Source organism: Ischnura elegans, chromosome 1 (assembly GCF_921293095.1).
Source record: "Ischnura elegans chromosome 1, ioIscEleg1.1, whole genome shotgun sequence".
In the NCBI taxonomy this organism is placed as follows: Eukaryota; Metazoa; Arthropoda; class Insecta; order Odonata; family Coenagrionidae; genus Ischnura; species Ischnura elegans.
The window spans coordinates 143,380,725-143,402,219 of record NC_060246.1 but is presented as its reverse complement, the minus strand read 5'-3'; the positions used below and the strand labels follow the sequence as shown (position 1 = coordinate 143,402,219).

The window sequence follows — 21,495 nt, the reverse complement described above, 5'->3', positions numbered from 1 at the left end:
ATAACATCCGTCTCTCGGGGCCCTTTCTAGGTTTCGGCAAAGTATTCTCCAAAAGTTAAGCTAACGTCAGCATATGAGAAGTGTATGTTAGCATTGTAAGTAGTTCTCTTCTTGTGAGCCATGCATTCTCTCTCTCCCGAAATTTGATACATCTTGCACGTATAAAAGATTACACAATCAACGGAATTGGGAGGATAGTAGTTTTATAACTACCTAATTTTCTCCGCAAATAAAAAAGTATTAATTTTAGGGGCAGAGCGTTGATAAAAATTCTCCCTGAATACTTTGTGGGTTGAGGACCGACTGAAATTTTGCTTTTAAAGCTTTCCTTATTCCAGTCTTTAATGTTGTAATAAGGGCTTTAGTTCGACCCGATTGAGGTACTCTACAATCTTGCTGTTGAATGTTTTTAGTGTTGCAAATGCCATTCATGTAAATATTTACGATATCATATGGTGATATTTGCCTCGCAATAAATCACATTCTCCTAACTCATAATGATAAATTGGAAAATCTCAAATATTTCATTATCTCCATAATATTTACCTATAGCAATACACAAAGCACGAATCACAATTTCTGTAAATTTAATATAATCCCGAAAAATCTGGGATATAATTAAGTCTTCCATGTATTCATGGCTTTCTATCGGTATGAAAATGTGATTGATGCCAACCCTCAGTGACGAAGAAATTCGCTGTATCTGACTAGAAAAAGATTGAAAAAGTTTTTTTCATTACTTTTTACCCTGGCAATTAATGTCATATTATTGAAACAAAATATATTAATTGGATTTTTTTTCATCTATTATTATTTGAAACTTCGTGGACAGATACAGATTGATTTACTGTTCAACTATCTCTTATATTTCGGCCGAGTCTGGACTCATGAGTAAAATCTCTCTGATCTTGAAACAAAGGATACCCTTTTTAACCACCCTATTCTTAATTACTTTAAGCGAAAATGAGTAACGACGGGTGCCCCCGGGTTTACTTTTCCTCTTGAAACATGTTTTCTTAAGAAAGCTTTATAATATCTTCTAGGAACAATGTAGCGAGTTTTCATTTGAGTTTCGTTTGGATTTCGGATTTGGTCTGGTTGAAAATTGGGATGACAGTGTACTTTGATAAGTAGATTTGCAAACTTCCCTCACCAGATAGGAAATCAAATTCGTGCATCTTATTATTAATCACTTGTTCGAGGTAAAAAAAACAGTCATATCATGGCGCATACTACGTATATTAGATGAAAATTTTTCAAATTCGTATCAGGTTGCCATCAGCTTGTTTGAAAAGAGCGTTATTTTTGATAAAGTGAAATACTTGGCCATTAATTACTAAATACCTTGGGTGACGTAGTTGCGCTAGAAGAGTTAATTTATATCCTGTATGTTATGCAACAACACACACGGTATATTGGAAGTTTGCATACACTTCAGGATGCTAATAAGGAATGCCGTCTTAACCCGCTGAGCCACTCCGGCCATCATTTCGATATGAAAAATTACTATGCTAGCCTTCCTAAAAGGTTAATGTGGTAAAATATCGAAATTAGATTGTGAGTGATTATCGGATGTATATAGATTGTCATCTTTGTATAGTTTGCACGTTATAGATGACTGTTGGAACAATCAACTCTTAACATCTATTCTGTGGGACTTGTGCACTATTGATTAAACTGCTCAGGCTAAGAGTGAGGATCCAACTTGCTATTCAACCTTTATTATTGAGGGAGATATAATGAGGCAGAATAAAATTAGATTTTGTATCATACCAGACAATGAAAATATTTCATTTGCCTGCGGCATTCGTTTTTTCTATTTCCGTCATGAAGATGGGTCTTGTATCTCTTGATACACTTCTGCGTCAAGAATAGCAAAGAGAAATCGTCCTTTATCTACATTCATAGCTGTCGATCTCGACACATTGATCAGATGTGCGATAGTCAATGAACTCTGATATTAAACTGTGATCTAGACGTAACGATAGTTGAAAACTTTGTAGAGCCAAAGATAACCATTGTTGATTGATTTTCGAAATGAAGAGAGTAAGTATTATTATCATGACATAAATTCTTAATGTCCGCTATTGTAGAAAATATTCAAAGTTAAGAAGTTCTGGGACTAATGGAATATTAAAGAAAGGAAAGATGTAAGGAAAGTTTTCTCTTGCTTTAACATCGCACTTTCACAAGGCATGGCCTCTTTGGAAGGAAAATGGTGGAGAAAGTTTGTAGTTTAAGTACTAAAGAAGTCCATATCATACCGTAAAGATAAGAGGATTACGGTAGCCGGTGTGCCACTGAATAGGAGAAAGAAGAAAACCTTAGGAATTGGAATGAGAAAGTAGAAATTATAAAGTAATTTCGAGGTACCCTATGCAGGGAACTTATATGGGAAGAGTGAATGAGGGTACTTAGAATTCCAGGATAAATTGAGAGAACGTCCACGACCTAACTATATGAATAGAGTATCTAAGGATATTTTTCCGCTTTGCTGTAGGTTTCATTTTACACTCTTCAACCATATGTTTATGAATGGTCGGGAATTTATTTTTCTTATTTTTCTCAATATTGCAATTAGATGGCCTTATTTTAGGTTACAAGTTGAAACTTATTACTTACCAAGAATCGTATTGAAAAAGTAATGCATGGGCTATTGTTCTAGTGTGAAATGTTTATTCCAGTGATAATATTATTGAGTCACTAAGTAAAACAATATTTTGATCATTTTTAACCGTTGTGTATAGTATATAAGTAAATCAAGAATTATATTATGAAATATTTTGTTTCCCTTATGTTGAAGCTCATTTGAAAAATTTTCTGTTATGGATGTATCACAAATTTTTGGAAGCGTTGATCAAATATCGTGAAATTGGTTCAAAATTCTGTAAACTTTATGTTTATTGCTCTATTATCTATAAATCCTGTCAATTTGTTAATGCATTGTTCATTTTCTAAGGTACTTAAAGGTTTAGGTACTTCAATTCGTTCTCTTTTCACGATTTACTTCATAATCACTTTGGTGTTAAAGGTTAAACAAATCTCTATCTATGTAACATATCTGCTGATAGATAAATTTAAATCAAACGCAGAGTGTCACCCCAATGCAACAATTCCAACATGAAATCATCTGGCACACATCAAATGCAATGATCGAGTCGGTTTAAAAGTTTTATTTTTATACATAGGAATTTTGAATGAAGTAGTGGTTTGTTTCATCCGATGAGGAAAATTGAAAATACAGGCTAATGAATCATATATATAAGTTTCGCAACAAGTTTGGTAATGCCTTCTGTTAATTTCGATGTCATTCACGTTCTTCTACGTTCTGTCCAGGGCCGTAATAAACCGTCAAACAAGGTACTCTCGTGGTCATCTGCCTACTGAGTGCTGCGTTTTCCTCTCGAGGTGGAAGGCTTCCTCATTCGAGGGCCTTCCATCAAGCCCTCGACAGCATGTTCCTCTCTTATCCCTCTAATGAGGCTTCTTTTCTTCCATCGCTGGAGGACCTCTTCGGTTGCGCAAGTAACTCCTTTCGCGCCACTAATTCGTCTCTTGTCTCCCTCCGCATCAGATGCCGTGGCCGCCGCGCCTCTCCCGCACCCCGCTCGCCGCCTTCGCCCCCTCCTCCCCCCTCCTGCTGCTCCCGCTGCTCGTGGCCGCGCTCCTGCCGCGCCCCGCACCCGCCGCCACCGTCTCCTACGCGGACGGCCAACCGGAATTCCCATCGCAACCGGAAGTGACGAGCGACAGGAACGCCTTGGCCCGCTTCTTCCTGCAGAGCCTCATCGAGAAGGAGGGGAGGGGGCGAAATCCGGTACGTTTTCTTCTTCCTCTGTGGACCCGTCGTGGCCAAGTCGTCATCATCAATTCACCTCACTTCCTTTTAAGGAGGAGAGAAGAGCCACGTTGAGAGGCTGAAATTCTATGGAGGAAAAATCGTTTGCCTTGACCGGTATCCGAAACTGAATCTTCTAAATTCGCGCCCAGAGTATTAACAATATTGGTGTTTCACTGTTTCAAGTATTTCACGTCTGATTACACAGGCCAACAATGAAAAAACCTTTTTACTGAAAATACCTTATTATTATGTTTTTTAAGTTGCTGAATCCAAATATGATGGTTTTAAAGTTCATTGCCATTTATTCACATTTTACAGTTAAATTTATGAAATCAAGCAATATTTTTAGAATTTAACAGTTTTTTATTGTTATAATAAAATTGAAAAAGAAGGTCTAATGAACAAAGATAATGGGGGATTACTGTTGGTACTTCACCGAGAAGTTCAGCAAGCGGTTCATCGCAGAAAAAGCTACACAAGAAGCTTCAAGGAAAATAGGGAAATAAAATGTAGACCAATTCCAGTTGACAAGTAAACCCTGTATTATCACACTGTAGTAAATACAATCAATTTTATCACGATGTAGTGAACAGTAAATACAAAAAAAATTTATGATATAACACAGTGTTACATTAATTTCCTATATACCGTATAGGGGTATTAGATTAAATATTAAAATACATATTGCTTGGAAACTATGGGTGATACAAAAGAAAAACTAAGGCCAGTTTTGGATTCAGCACATAAAAATCGATGAAGATCAGCTATTAAAATAAAAAAGTTTTCAAACAAAATTTTGTTGTTGGCCTGTGTAATTATTCATTAAAACAAATTCATACGCGAAAAGGTCAAAATAAACCAATTTTAATGCCTGATTCACTAAAAATACAATGAGTTTTCGTGAGTGATGGACGATTTTATGGTCCATTTTCATTTTTTTTACCAAGAGAGCATATTTTTTCCGTTCTCGGTAGATATTTGGTCTGGGTTAGGAGAATTTCTTCCGGACCCTATTTTAAAAATTGTTCTTTTGCACCTCGCCATTATGTCTTCCCTAAATCCAGGTTTCAGTTTGACATGTCACAAAATCAACATTGGGGGAATAATCGGAAGTTATCGCCCTCATATTCACGGTTATGGCGAACGATTTTTGTTCCGTGGAGTTTTCTCACTTCTCGCGCACTTGTGGTTGCCTTTGCAAAGATTCGCCGCTAACTATTCCTTGGTTATTTCCTTGAATATTGTATATGTTGGAGATTTCTTCCCCTGATTTCATGATAATCTTTGTTCACGAAAACTTAACCGGGCGTAACTTGCCTCAGTATGACCCGGGCCACGAAGTGAATTGTTCCACTGATATCAGCTTAGCCCACGCATCACTCATGAAATTAATTTTAGAGGAATTCTTAACTTTTATGACCAAATTATTAAGCCGCGTCATATTCCTTCTTATTTTAAAATAATGACCTCGCCAAGTTGAGTTACGTAGTTACGTGCCTTTAAGCGTTTGTGAACTGTAATACGCTCAAGATTTTACGCGGAGTTATGCCTAGTTCAGTTATGATTAATTCTGGCTAACATTTATATTATAAAAGAAACCCAAGTTTATGATAAGCACTGCTATAAAAGCCTTCTCAAATTGACTATTTTAAAGTGGGTAACATTTTTTCTAAAAAGAAAGAATTCGGTATCGCCGTTGTAATACCCATATCAAAATTACAATGAACCATTGACTCGAAATAAATCCTCTCACGTGAATTCCAAGGAAAATATCGAGGTCAGTACGAAATTAATGAATTGCGATCCCATACTATCTTCCAGTCAAAAGATAATGCTCTATAGTTTTCAGTGTCAATTCGTAATTATTTTATCATCACTATGAGACGCTGAATGTTGAAAATGAAAACTGCAATTTTGAAATTTGAATGAAAAGTAGATCGTTCGAATTGGGAAGCAATAACTTTCTGGGTAGTTTTGAGTATTTTGTGTTTAAGGTTTGGGTTATAGTTTTATCAATAGATTTTTAGTGGTTATTTTTTGATAGCAATAAAATTAACTTATAACCACACGCAATCCATGATGTATCCATAGTGTCTTCCTTGGCATTTAGTTACTTTAATAATATAGGGATTATATGGTGCAAATATCTTGGTTCCTCAATAAATGATACTGATCGTTTATTTCCATTCTATTTTCGCTGCTAGCAGCATAGTTACGCCTACGGAGAAGAGCCCGATGACTGGACGGGGGAAGGTTTATCATCCAAGAGGTCCAGCCCAGCAAATCCGTTTAAATTCCATCATCAATCACCACTGAAAGGTAAATGGAACTCTACATTATAGATCTGTGAAAATTAGCCTGACAATGTGCTTATGCTTCCATCGTTACAATGGTACTCACCTTATAGGAATTCAACCATATTTTATTTAATCACCGGTTGTGACTTAAATTCATCCCTTGTCACGTAGCAATAATGAGCGCTCATAAATTTTAACCCAGAAAAAAGTAGTAACGGTGGTAACAATAAATAAGTGGTAAAAATAGGCAAAGTAGTTGCTCTTAAGGAGAGATAGAACTAGGATAATCAAATAAAAACTAAAATTAAATTAATAAAAAACTTAAAATACTAAATTTCACCTCCCATCTAACATTCATTTACTTTGATAAACTTAAGAATATTCTAAATGGAGTGAAACGATGGAAATTTTTAAATATTAATACCTTCCGGTACTAATATTGACGACAATGGGTATATTGTGTAGTTTAAAGTATACCTGGTTTCAAATTATCTATCATTCGTTCGCAATATCAGTTTTGATTTTACTATTTTTTACTATTTTAATGAGCAGAACCATACAAATTTTGTAAATTATCAGGTCAAAAATGGCTAGCGCGGGATCCGAGCCTCATTGAGATCAAAATAGGCTGTAGCCAGAGTGGGATCTTCCTCCATTTGCACCAGTAACCCTTCTAAAGGCCTGGTTAATCGGTTCATAATCACGAACGAGTTAATGCGTGAATGCATGAGCTGTTTCGGTGGATCGGAACGGAACATTTACCAATGCATGAACCAAATTAGAATAGGTTCTATTTTCTGCTATATCATGCATTCGCACAATTAGGCTGGTAACACGGTGCTTGGTGACACATACGAGAAATGCACCGCGCATTACTCATATATGTTAACCGTGTAAACACGCTTAAACGATCAGTCATTTTAGAGAATTGCTTCTACCTTAATCTGGTGGAACAATAACGTATTAGAAAATTAAAACCCAGAGGCAATTATCCTCGAAGACTTTAATATTGTTTGCAAGACCGGCTTCAATACATTTTATTTAGCGAGGATCCGGTGGCGGTAATGCAATATGATTTAGTACTGCTCGTGCAAAGAAAATTTATCAAAAGTATTTGTGAAAAATTGCCAGTATGTTTTAATTAACATGTTTTTCATTTTCATCTTTATGGTGTTGTACCACCATTCTCGTTAGCTTAAGCTCTTTTTTTTTAAAGAAGCTGTTATAAAATTTGAGAGACTGAAACACCATCATGAATTTCAATGACATATCTACTAAAATTTTTCCAAAAAGAGACGTAAAATTACTGATTTTGGAATTTAATTTTTTTATTAGCTTCAGCATAAGGTTTTGAAAGTAATTTCAAGGTCATCCATCAATTCTGCCATTCACATTGAATGAAAGACTTTGAATTTAAAACTATTTTCATCATATAATACATTTTACTATACTCATTTGATGGATAATTGGTGTATGCCGTCTGCCATTTGCAAAGATCGATTTTTTTATTGATCTACTGTTGAGCTTGCAGGATATTCTTCGTTAAGCAACTAAGAGATCTACCTCTCTTTATTTTTATTATTTTTCATCACATTTACATAGTTCTTGTACTTTTAAGAAGCGATCCATAAGAATGTACATTTGAATCTTTCTGAGTATTTAAATTCTTGGATTTTTAAGAACATGGTCTGATGCTTGATAGACTTTAAAAATAATATCAGGAGTCTAGTATTAAATTATATTAGAGTATATTAAATTGATTCAAACCAATGAAGTTAAGTCCATAATCTTGTAAATTCTAAAATATTTTACATTTTGTTTTATAATGATATCGAAAGACTAGCCTAAGACTTGATTTACATGCCGATGAATAAGATTTATTTGTTCGTGATATTATTCCCATGGTGTGACTATGATTTTTGGCCGCGGCTGTGTTTGAACAATGGGCCACTACTTGATTCGAGCGCTATTACGAGCTCTGTAATCTGAGGATCTCCAAGTAATGGACGTTTTATGATTTAGATTTGCATCGACTAACTGGGTAGTTTTTATATTTTGACATTTTCACACTAACTGCGGCTTCAGCTCAGAATATTTTGCTAACTATGCTTTTGCATTGTGCGCCTAGATGTTTTTATACCATTTCCTCTTACATTTGATCGAATATGTTCGATTTGGATTCACGCTTTAAATAATGGATAATCTATTGCGACTAATATTTTAAAAAAAGCATGAATATTTGAGGCCAATATACACTCAATACTAATACATACACTATATAGCAACTCCATAGCTGTGATTTCTAATCGAAGTACGTATTTAACGGCAAATATTTTTACTGCATCCCGGCAAATATTTAATAAGTATTTGTAAGATAAAAATGCTCATACAATATCGAGTATGGTAACAAACTTCAAAGCGATCACTTTATAAAATTTTAATGAAGCGTGAAGACAGCTACAGATTGAATTAGTTTTTGAGCTGAAGTATTAAATTCTCTGTGTAAGTTTGAACGTTTAATATTATCCGTATTTCATTTGAAATGGTTTTACAAAAAAATTTTTAAAGATGACATCTATGAAAATGCAAGATAAAATAGATTTTGAGGAAAGGAGAAAAATATATTTGCTCCGTACATTCAAAACATTCGTTAATTATGAGATTTCATGGCAAATTATGCCAGAATAGATATTTTAGCTCTAAAGTACAAGGAAGGAACTATAATTTAAACATAACCATTGACGCATTCCCGTATTTGTAACATTGTTGAGTTAAATCTCATAGAACCGGAAAAATACAAATTTATAAGTATTTTTGCGTTTTCTTGAAGGATCTTTATAAGAGGTCGACATCATATCGTCACGAAGTAGTTTTTCATAGGTCCGAAAGAACGGTGAAAATGAGGAAAATAAGTGGTCGACTGAGCATCTTGATGGCGCGTAAGCCGATTTTGAGTTCGTAAGCCCGCGTGCTGAGAGACGGTGGAAATGAGTAAGAGGGAAAGTAAACGGGAAGGTGCGAGAGTGGGAGAGGAGAAAGCTCCTCATAAATGTTTCAAGAGTTTTTCCAATTAAAATTCATGGTGCAACTTTGCCGCTTTTTAACAATGCAATCAAAGAGGTCCTCCCCTGCGACCGATTTTATTTATACGTTTTTGGACTCCCTTCTTACGCCTATTTCGTGTTTTTTTAATTAAAAGTAACACTTCGATTCAACCGTCCACAGTTACAGAGTCAAAGTATAAGTTATCAATTTTTTAGTATGTGCCTTTACCTTCTGAATTTCATTTTCATGTCCTTTATTTTCTTTTAGTTATTTTTTTTATTTCAACCTGATAATGTATGCGTAGTTTATATAAATACTTTTGTAACAATTTTGGGCTCCAGCGATTCATCTGAATGCAGTAAGGCACTCACGTATTTTAGTCGGCATTTTGGATGTAGAGAGCTTTGTTCAGAAGTGAGAACCCCGTGACGGTCAAATTATCATCGTTACTCTTTTTCCGAGTGTAGGTCGGCGTCTGAACTTCTTGAAAACTTTTGAGCTCCATCCGGAACGTATAACTTATGCCCACCTTTTAAGAAACATTACTAAGTTATGCATAATTTTATTTGCCCCATATTCAAACTTTCATGCGATACTCTCCCGTTTGTAAATCTTTCTTTTAATTCTGTGAATTCTCGAGTTAAACACATTTTTCACCTCTTATCCATATGATGTCATATTTTTTTAAAATTATAACTAAAATTACTGCTACAGCTTTCACTATATCAAAAGCTTGCAGCAGAATAGAAACTGGTGAGGAATGCAAATTTTAAAATAATTATTCATTCCATTATAATGAGCTCTTTTTTTGTGATGTAATTGTAGTTTTCTTACTCCCTGCTTCGCTAAAGAAAAAGACGTCTAGCTACGAATTTGTTTTTCCCCGACTTTGATACTGTGCGTCATTCCGTAAATTCTCTTGGAACAATCATTGATTTAAATATATTTATGAAAGGTGTATTTATGTACATTCATTTCAAAAATGAATTTACTAACACGATGGTGTGCAAAAATGGACTTAGATGTGGTTTAATTGCAATTAATTTTTCTAAAGTACACGAAAGAGCATTCCACTTGCCCATCTCTCACAGAGCGTCACAGCAAACTGTTATTATGATGTATCAAGTTAAAAAATAAAAAAATACTTTGTTATATTCCACACTTTATTTCAACTAGTACGAACCGGTTTTCTGCATATCATGCTATCATCAGGTAGGCTATCAATTGACAATGGAAAGATACATACAGAAAACGAAGACAACACTTTGTCCGAGAATGGTGGATTTGATTAAAAAATGTTACTAAAGAAAGCTACAGATAGCCATCCACCACCGTAAAATCCACCTCCACCAAATGATAGCATGATATGCAGGAACCCGGGTCGTACTATTTGAAATAAAATGTGGAATATAAGAAAGTATTTTTTATTTTTAACATGAAGAAGTTCCGACAAAGTAACGACGGAAACCGTGTCTTACATGGTGTATCAACGTAGAAAAAACATTTAATGCGGCATTAATAATTGTCGCTAACTGGAAAAACATGCTCTTTCTTCTCGTTTATTTCTTCCTATTTTCAGTGATATTCACTGCCTACAGGAATAATTTATTCTAATGTCTCTTGAAGACCCGTCTACCGCATTTTTCATCTTTTAAGAATATGTATTGGCATTTCTTCTGCAAAACTCTGCATAGTGAAATAAGTGTTTAATTTTGCCAACCTTAATTCTTGCCTCGTATTTTATTCTTGCTATTGACTCCCGTAGCTTATTAGTTCCACAAACTAGAATAAATAAAATTTATGAAAATTTAAAGTGATAAAGAAAATTTATGTGACAGAAGCTCAAGGGGAAGAGATTGTGACTTTGTTTCAAGAACAATGAAAGAGTTTACGAGATTAACGGCTGTTATGGTATATATTTGCATACATCACCATTGAATATGAGCTTATTGCACCTCTTCCACTTAGTAGCCGTTAAAAGTTGAGTTATATTAGCACTCATGCTGTGACATCTTTCATAGCATCTTTTTACAAGATATATTTGTCCAACATATGAGATTGCCTGTTCTTAAAAAAATGTTTTGTTGTAACCAGCGTAGTTGGGAATGATTTTTTTTTCAAAAATTTGTAGAGAAATGAGAAATTGCATTTTATATGAATTTTATATTCAACTGAAATCGGGGAAATGGTCTGACATTTTATTTGCTTTTATGTGGATTTGGTGTTATACTCACCATGGTCAACACTAAATCACATTCAAAGCCACTATTATTTCAGTTTTCGATTATACTTTCAGTATTAACGTTTTGGCGAAAAAAGATTCAGCTCATAATTAAAACATACTTCATTAAAAGTAAGTCACATACGGGTGTATGCCGCGTGTCGTGATGGAGATAGCCCCGACGTTTCGCGACCGACTGCTGGTCACTTTTTCAAGGGAATAATGTTAGGATTGGGTTGTTGCTGCCTCTTTATATTTCAGGTGGGAGGGTTGGGCGGAGGGTGTGGGGAGTTAGGACTGGAGGGGGGAGATAACGAAATGTTGCGGATGACTGGGTTCCAAGTATTGCTGATTCTTAATCCGGTATCTCTATTGTAGTTGTTCTTGTTTTTCTTTATTTCTATGGCCTCGCGGATGAGTCTGGTTTTAAAATGTTTAATCCTCGCGATGACTCTTGATTTTTCGAAATCGATCGCATGTCCGGTGGCTTTGTGCTCCGCTACGGCTGACTTTGAAGGGTAACCCAGTCGAATGGCCCGCTTGTGTTCTTCTATCCGAGTTTTGACTGTTCGTCCGGTTTCCCCGATGTATTTCTTCTCACACGATCGGCAGGGGATTTCGTATACATATTTGGTCACGACAACGGAGCTATATCCCGAAATTTTAGAAAGATTATCAACAAGGACCACAGGAACAATTCCCAAGACACAGAAGACATAATTAGCCAAAAGAAAGTCTTCCTCCCCTACGTGAAAGGAACGACGGATGAGATCGGTAACATCCTCCGGAAATTTGACATTAAAGCTATTTTTAAACCACACGCCCAAGTACGACACCTCCTCGGAAATGCCAAGGATAGGACGCCACTTCAAATTGAAGGAGTATACGAAATCCCCTGCCGATCGTGTGAGAAGAAATACATCGGGGAAACCGGACGAACAGTCAAAACTCGGATAGAAGAACACAAGCGGGCCATTCGACTGGGTTACCCTTCAAAGTCAGCCGTAGCGGAGCACGAAGCCACCGGACATGCGATCGATTTCGAAAAATCAAGAGTCATCGCGAGGATTAAACATTTTAAAACCAGACTCATCCGCGAGGCCATAGAAATAAAGAAAAACAAGAACAACTACAATAGAGATAACGGATTAAGAATCAGCAATACTTGGAACCCAGTCATCCGCAACATTTCGTTATCTCCCCCCTCCAGTCCTAACTCCCCACACCCTCCGCCCAACCCTCCCACCTGAAATATAAAGAGGCAGCAACAACCCAATCCTAACATTATTCCCTTGAAAAAGTGACCAGCAGTCGGTCGCGAAACGTCGGGGCTATCTCCATCACGACACGCGGCATACACCCGTATGTGACTTACTTTTAATCATCATGAGCCGCGAAAGCTTCAATCAAGAAATTCCATACTTCATTAATAGTTATAAAATTATTCAAGTCGACGATTTTCACTAAATTAATTTGTAATCGAACTATATCACGGTTAAAAAATATATTTATGAATATATTAACTTCTGATTTTCCATGATAGCAGGAAATCCAAATTATCAAAATAGAATTTGGAACCGTGAAAGTATTCCTATTGATATCGGAATCACCCCTCATTTTTTAAAAGGGACATTTTAGGCCTGCATGTATATCCTGGCGTTTACCGATCGGGAGAAAGCTGTCTTTAAATGACCATTGGTCATCGTGATTTGAATACCTGCCTAGCCATCGATATCCTCTCCAAACGTTACCTTAATGGGAAATTCCAGAGGGGTAATTGTGGCAATATCCGGCGAGGAGGAGGTAGAGCTCGCGGTGGACTGTGGTTTTTCGGGCAGTGCAAATGCGACGGCATCGATTGATGGGATGCCGCGAGGTGCGGCCGGTTGCATCCCGCCTCGCATATTCTCTCTGATCACATTCGTTTGCGCCGGCACCCAATCGACAGTTTGCACATTTCCGGAAGGCTCCCACTTCCCCAAAAGGGCCCCTGAGTGTAAATCACCGTTCTCATCGCCCACTCATGCATATCCCCATTCTCTTCCTCTTATCTTCGGCCAGCCAACCATTCCCGAAAGGGAGAGAGGGAAGTATGAGTGAGAGATTATGAGCTCATTGATCCCTTGACCCATTCCCACTGATGCCCTCGTCTTCACGGTTTATACCGTTATCCTCTCTCTTCCTCGATTTCTGCCACCATATATTGCTTTGCTCTCTAGACCTCTCTCATCAATCCACGCCTCTCACTACGTAGTTGGCGAATCTTTTCTCCTAAATTAGGTTCTTTTTATATTCCGCTGTTCTTCTCTTTGAGCAATTTTTTTCTTTACCCTATGTAGGCTCACGTATATCACTGCGGTGGGGTAAATATAAGGTGAATGAGAGGGATATATCCCTCCCTCAAAGCCTCATAAAAATATAAAAAAATATTTAAAACTGTTGTCTAGTGTTAACGTAGTGTTGCCCCCCCCCCCCAAACCCTCCCACCCCTCTAAGCATATTCCTAGTTACCCCACTGTTTCACTATAATTAAGGCCTAAAAGGCTGAGAGCTCCGCATTTAGGTTACCACCTTGGGACGTGTGCTCGTATTTACCTCCAATCCGAGAATTCACCGGCGTTTTATCTCCCATTTTTGTTCCGAAATACTCAGTTGGATATGCCCGTATGCATTTCAGTGACTTAAAAGCCATATGGCAATTATAGAATGTTACTGCGACTTTAAATCTGCTAAAAGTACCTTTTAATTAGCAAATATTGGGATATATGCTGTCGATAACCGAAATACGAAACATTAAGCACTTAAGCGAATTCCATGGGCTTAATGGAGTTCAGTATTGGTTCCCTCATTGATTAGGGGCTTCGAACGATTCACTATCTAAATTCTCCGGCATATGAAAACCTGAATAATTACCTAAGTTATCAGAGCCTTTTCCTTTCATATTCATATAATAGTGTTTATGTTAATGTCTAGGGATTTTTTCATCAGCATGTAAGTTCATGAAAGAGGGAAGACTAATTTATAATATTGTAATAATGATATTAATTTGCTCTGGATATATTATTCCTTAGAGGACCACATGAGTAACAACAATAATAATGGTGATCTCAGAGAAAAAGAAAAAAAAAAGAAATTAATGAAACAGCAAAAAAGAAATAACAGAGAAAAACTTATCTCTTAAAACATTACAGTTCGATTTCATGGCCTCGTCATCGTTTTGTCCGAAATTTGCAAACTTAGCGGAATCTTCACTCCGCGAATTATTTTGAAAGGTGGAGAATAATAAATTTTCGAAGCGTATCTTTGTAAGAAATCCGTATCAATAATGTGATTGAAGTAATCTAGCGTGAAATTAAGATCAGTGAGAAGATATCAACGTAATTCTGCTAATTAACTCGCAAGAGTTCCTCGATTTATCGTCAAAATTCCCTCTCCTTTAAGTTGTTAACATTCAAGGGATATTATTTCGTAATTACTACTTACTTACTTACTACTAGCAATAGCATTATTGCGAACTCTCATAGAACTTTTTCCGTGCACCTTCTTGGTTCCTGCTTTCCGGCAAGAGTCAAAGTAATTTTTCATTCATTGGGTCACACTTTCCCTATTGAGATTGAGTTCTGACATTTTTTCTGCATTTGACCCCACCTTCATCCTAAATCCATGGCTCACGCCCATCATCTGCAGAAATTGTGTCACAGCGCAGGCATTTTTCTTTCCACATTACGCATGTGTCAGCGCTTGCCGTTATATCACAGAGAAAGGTCATGCCTAAAAAGGCGCGACAGAAATTTTTCAATTTAACGTATTTCAAAAAATATGGTCACTCCGCACTTGCTAACTGCCTTAAGCAGAAATAAGCTGGAAAGATGGAAATCGGGCCTCCTGTCTTTCAAACTTGGACCAACCTCAACGGTGTTTAACTTAAGTGATATCGCTGGAAAAACATGTTTTCATTGCAGAGGAAATTCAAGGCGAAAAATATTCCGACTAGAAATTCACGCATAAAATCCACGAACACTTCTAGTATTTGAAAAAAAACCTTTACTTAATCAACACTTTGTTCACCGAGACTAACATAATTAGTATTATAACAAGATATTTAAAAAATTTTAATGGATATCTATTGTCCATTATCATTATCAAAACACTTCAGTTTAGCCTTTTGCTCATTTTTGGGACTAGTTATAATAATCTTTTTGCTTGGAACTGTCACCTGAAACATACTGTCCGCAAAATAGTAAGTATGTTAAACATTTAAACTAACTAAAGACTACGGCAAATGTTAGGTTAGCTAGCTCACCTGACGGTCCTATTTGCATTTTCTAAATGGGAAGTCTCCGTGTGCTTCGTATAGTTTGGAAAACCACAAAAAAGCAACGGAGATGACGATCTGTGCTTTTACGTGAATATCAGAGACACTCAAACATCTGAGACTAAGTGACTAGGGGCCTGTGCCTGGAATCGCAAGCCCGGTTTTATTATAAAATAATGAAAAATATCAAGGAAGCATTAAAATACCAGTTCACATTTTCGTATAGAGGTCTTATTTAATTATCTAAAAAACAGATGCGTTTCGCGTTTACTGTTGTTACAGAAGGAATGGGAACGATTTTTTGTTGTCTTTTAGCCATAGATACATGCTTTTAGCCATTCGTCATTTAGCCATAGATGCATTATTATGGCCCGGCATTGATTGAAAAAAATTGTTACATCGGCAAACAAGCCCGTTTGATTGATGATTCTTGAAAGAAACATCTCTAACTCATTTTCAGTCCATGAGAGCAAAAAATGAGGATAAAATGTCCAATGTAATCTTTATTTATAGCTACATCAGAATAAAGTTCTTCCTTCTTCATAAAGCCGAAATTAATTAAGTTAATGCCATGTCACTAATCGTTATTCACTGTACTCAGGAAATTATTTTCATTGTACTTGTTAATCCACTTTTCTAAGAATTTTGTGATCAGTATAACTTTAATTGAGAATCATGAATAAAGATGGTGACTATGTGTCGCATGCAAAATTTAATGCTTTCATGAATTACCTTAATATGCTTTGAAATGAACGGTAAATTTCTCGCGTTTATATTCACATTTGAAACACATAGGATCGTTTTAATGTCTCAGGTTTAGTAGAAACTCGTAAAAGTATCAAAAAAACTTCTCTTAAATGTATTTATATAATCTCTCTTCTATTTTAGCGAATTTAAGCGTGTATAATAATTGAATAACAAAACGAGAATTTTTCTAAAACTATAGCTGAGTTAGTAGTTCTTGAGGTGGATTAATTTTCATCTCATCGGTTGTGAAATACGTCGTTCTTCGGTAAAATGTTGCCATATTTTGTATGACGGAATGGAATGAAAGTATTATATTTTTAAGTCGAACTCGCATACACATATCCGGACACTAATATCCAGAGGAATAGGTTAAGCTTGGCCTATTTAAAAATTGACGATATCACGGCTATCATTTGTTGACGGCTAAATTTTCTCAAGTACATACTTCCATGTAGAGCTTTAATCAGGCTACGCACAAAGTAATCGGACTATTTGAAGCTTTCCAACTGAAGACGTTCTAAGCGTTACAAATAAATCTCTTTGCGCACTATAGTCTTGAAATAGCTGCTCTTTGGTGTCATAATCTCTCATATTTCCTCGATTTTGGCTTACCATTTTAGAATGATATGATGTAATTTGGGAAGAATATTTAATGCTATAATAATGCTGACATTATGTATTATTTCTTTATTTTGGGTGATAAATAAAATTTTGTGCATTCATAATAGAATTATGCATCGGCTATTTCAATGTTGAGACATAGGTGAACTCCATTTTCAACCATGCCCTTCACAATTTTCTTAGAAAAAGATGATTGGCCAAAGAATTACACTATTGAAATTATTAATGGAAGCTCTAAAATTTTACCAGGGGATAGTCAATACTACTACTATACCTAATATAGAGTATTACTTGTTGAGCTTTAACGTTGTAAATTTAAAAAAACTACAATTTTATACTCCTGGGAATCTGCCAACTGCGGGCGTGTCAGAATTTTCTCATTTTTTGATCCACGCAATCAAATTACTCCGCCACTTTCTTGTCTCGAGGGTACAGGCTATACCTAAGTTAAGAATAATTTCCCTAATGCGTTTTAGTCATTCTTGCTATAATTTGACATAAGCAATCTTTAATTTATGCCCCGCGACGGAAAATTTCTGTTCTCCTTTTTGCTCAAGGAAGTGGACACACTTTCGAGAAGCATTTTCTGTTTTTTCTATTCAACGACTTGGTTTGACGTTTTTCTAATAAATTTCAATTCTAATGCAAAAATATAAGCTAAGTAATAAAAAATGCAATGATTCCTGCAGATTTCATATTTTGTTCATGCAAAAAATTGTTTCCTTAAATACACTTGCTACAGCATTAATACACTTTTATTTTTTTCGACAATGAAGCGCACAAAACCATAGGAGCTGAAAATATGTCTCCAATTGATAATCAATAGATTTAGGAATAAATTAATACCCAGTAGATTAGTTTTAGTTTGTTTCAAGGCCGCAGAAGAATTCTGAGCATTATTTTTCCTAGACATGTGTACTATTAATGCAGCAATTGCAGCTTCCAGAATTTTCACAGCATCAATGCTGAGGGATTGCAATGTCTTGAGAGAGTCCCCTGTAATTCTGCGCTTGGTCTGGGTCCATTCATAGTTCATTTTATTACCCAAAGTATTTTTAGCACCATATACGATACTCTTGTCTTAGTTAAATATTTTTTATGATAAAAAAGAAAAAACGAAGTGCGCACAAATTATCTCGATCAATGTTTACTAACATTGCGCTATTATTCATTTATTGTTATTTCAACTATTCATGTTAAACATATTCAGGCGATTTTCCACAAATAACTCAAGCAAAATTTAAGCCTATTAGTTTTTTTAGTTCTTATACCTAGAAAGAAGATTTTTTTTCAGGAAAGAAATTTCTAACACTTGTCCCATCTTAAATGGCGATTCTCGTTTATTCGTTGGCACTACCAGCCTGATAATATTCAAAACACGCTGAGGCGTTTAGCCTGATTCGTTGCGTTGAGTTTCTCCCAGTATTAATATGGGTAGGCGTATCTCGAGTTATCGGAATCTGCCGAAATTGCAAACGAGGGGTATGTCTGCGCAGGACTCAAATCATCGTTACTCTAATCTTGTTCCTTGCAGTGCAATCGAGTATCCTACCTCATCATCATCTACAACCTCATACATGTTCATTATCGCGCGTGAAGCCGTGATTTTCCTTCGGTATTTCCCATCCGAGGCGAACCCTGAGTATCTCACAATGAGACCCTGACCTTTCTGTACATTGTAGTATTAATATCCGTCAGCGTTGCCTCGATTCGTTGGCAAGCCGAGATAGCGGTAGAGACAAGTTCAAGGCGAGTCGCGGCGATAGAGTTCCCGCCAAGCCAGCTAGATCGCTCTTGGGCGCTCCTCGCCCTGAGGTCGGCCCTGGAGGGAAGGGCGTGTGTCGGACTGGATAAGTGTAATATTGGGGGGCGGGGAAATATACGAGGGCGGAGAGAAGGCGCTGGCGTCAGCGCCATTTGTCCGCCGCCGGCGGTAATGGGCCATAAGGGGACCCTGGCCGTTGACTTAGAGCGCTGGTCCAACCCCCCCCCCCCCCGCTCCACTCCACCCCGGGGGGCCACGTGTGCGTCGCGTTCGCACGGCCTCCGTCACATTTCGAAGAGTTGGACCCATAAACTGGACACTGCCGGTGCATGTGGCGGCCGCGCGATAAAAGTTGAGAAAGGAGCGTTTAAGTGTTTTTCACTCGCTGCCGATTAATACAATCCGGACGTTTCGCAGCTGGAGGAGGGTGTGAGGGTGGGGGTAAAGGCAATGGGTCAAGACGAGTGGGAAGTAGGAATGGGCAGTGGGTCACCCAAGGCAGGGCCGGAACTAGGAGTTTTGTCAGGGGGAGCAAAGATCAGTTTGTGGCTCCCCTCCCCCGAAACCCCCTCGCTCCCTCTCTCGCCCTCCCCCCGCCACTTAAATATGATACATCCTTAAGCTATTTTTTTGAGATGATGTAGTTGAAATTACTCACCGTATGTTTGCTACTAAGAATTTTTACAAATATTATTTTTTATTAATTTCTATATTAATCATTATTTTTAAATAATTTAAAATAAATATTGAATAACTCATTTTAATTACTTTTCAAATTTTGCCACCCCCTGAAATCAGCCGCTCGGGGCACGTGCCCCCTCTGCCTCGCCCTCGTTCCGGGCCTAAACCAAGGCATTAAAAGAGGAATGTGGGTGGATTTTTGGAGGTATAAGGAAGTGTTGGCCGAGACACCAATTTTTAGCGGTTGATTACGCTTACGCCCAAGTTGCACCCAAGGAAGGAGAAGTAATGTTTCAGGTGCCGCTCAGTCTTAAGAAGTTTATGTTTCCAAATTGAGCAAGATAATCGCAATAGTCGACGAAGAAAATTTCGAGAGCTTTACTCACCTGGTGCGACTGGTATGGTCATGAGGATTGTATTTATGACACACCCGTTAATGTCTCGTCAAGGCGTTTCATTAATTGAGTCCTGAGCCTTGCGAGAGTTATTTGCATTTTGACAAGACACAATTCGTGATGACAATTTACTAAATTCCATCAATATTTTTACACTATTGGTTGTTATCTGCTAACTTATCTCAAATAACATGGTTATTTATTTCTTTCTGGAGAGGTTACGCGGATATTTTAACCAAATATATGATTATTTCAATATATTATTTTGGCGCAGTGAATGCGTGTAAAGTTATGGGATATATTTATTTTGGGTGTTGCATAAATTTGGTATTTTCCTTCTTCCTGCTTTTAAATTAAAGCATGCAGTTGCCATAACCCACGAAGTTTACCTTAACACAAATATGGATCTGAGCACAAATATGGGTAGAACCTGTGGAGCTCTCGACGTATTTTCATACATATTTTCTTTTTCTTTTTAATATTCTGTTTCATCACAATGGCTTTGCTGTAATGTGTCACGTTGGAAACCAAAATGCAGATGGCCATGTATACCAGGGGTGACGTTTGTTTATCGAAAATTTTTAGAGCAATGAAAACCACATAAAACATAACGTAACATAAAATTTCATTAAATGAAATGCATTGCTGGGCTGAGAAAAGTGAACTCTATAATGCGAAATGCATAAATGAAAATATATTGTAAGTCTGGCTCCGGTTTTAGCCTCTGAAAAGTCCTACCATCGTTGATCTCGATACATCGAGATGTGATTGTAAAGAAGATAATCAACGAGCGTAGTTATTAAAAATTATTGCGAGAATATTATGATGATGTCTATAAACCTACAGTGTACAATTTGTTTGTTAAGATCCATATTTTAAGCGTGGTCAGTATCAGGTGTTATTTCTGATTCATCTTTCAAAAACACAATCAGAATGTAACTTAATCATTTTTGGTTCACCTCCCTCTGTAAAAGAAATATATACCTGTTAATTTGTTGTGACAAGTTCGTTTCAAATTCATTGAATATACCATTTTCAATCAATGCTGGAGTACTTCAAAGGTTGTTGTACTCAAAGTATACATGAGTTTTCGACGCTAGTGTTTTTGTCAGCGCTTTTAAAACGGGATTTTGGTTTCTAATTGCGTAATGCGATTTCGTGGTTAGATGTTCTAAATTAGGGAATCGGAGGTTCTGGTTTCGATCAAATACAAAGCTCACCGCCAGTTCCGGGAATATCCCATGTCCTTTAACCTATGCTCAAACTTGAAATCGCTGGTGGATTTTTAATTATTTTTTTGGGAACAAGCATTTGATCAAAAAATGCCGGAACTTTTTTCGGCGTTTCCTACTCTTGCTTTGAAATGAGGTATATCCATTTTACTGTAGAAAGTTCTTTCGTTTTCGATCCTTAAAAAAATTGGCAATAAAAAGCAAAGTTTTTTTTTCAATTAATGGATCAAATACTCATACAAATGAATGCATTGCCTCATTTGCGACTCCGCATTAGAAATTATCACTGTTTTGCAATTTGTGGTGAATATGAAAAAAAATACTAAATGTTTTTT

The 21,495-nt window shown here is 36.7% G+C and overlaps 1 protein-coding gene across 2 annotated transcripts in view; it reads left to right on the top strand.

Moving 5' to 3' along the window:
- LOC124171438 overlaps positions 1–21,495 on the top strand; it is a 133,755-nt gene that overhangs the window by 105,038 nt on the left and 7,222 nt on the right. The window contains exons 2-3 of one of the 2 annotated variants that reach the window (XM_046550621.1): positions 3,575–3,817; positions 6,049–6,160. In XM_046550621.1, the coding sequence (XP_046406577.1) occupies positions 3,575–3,817; positions 6,049–6,160 (355 nt within the window). Of the gene's footprint in view, positions 1–3,574; positions 3,818–6,045; positions 6,161–21,495 lie in introns of both variants that reach the window. The other variant, XM_046550613.1, reaches the window with a different exon arrangement.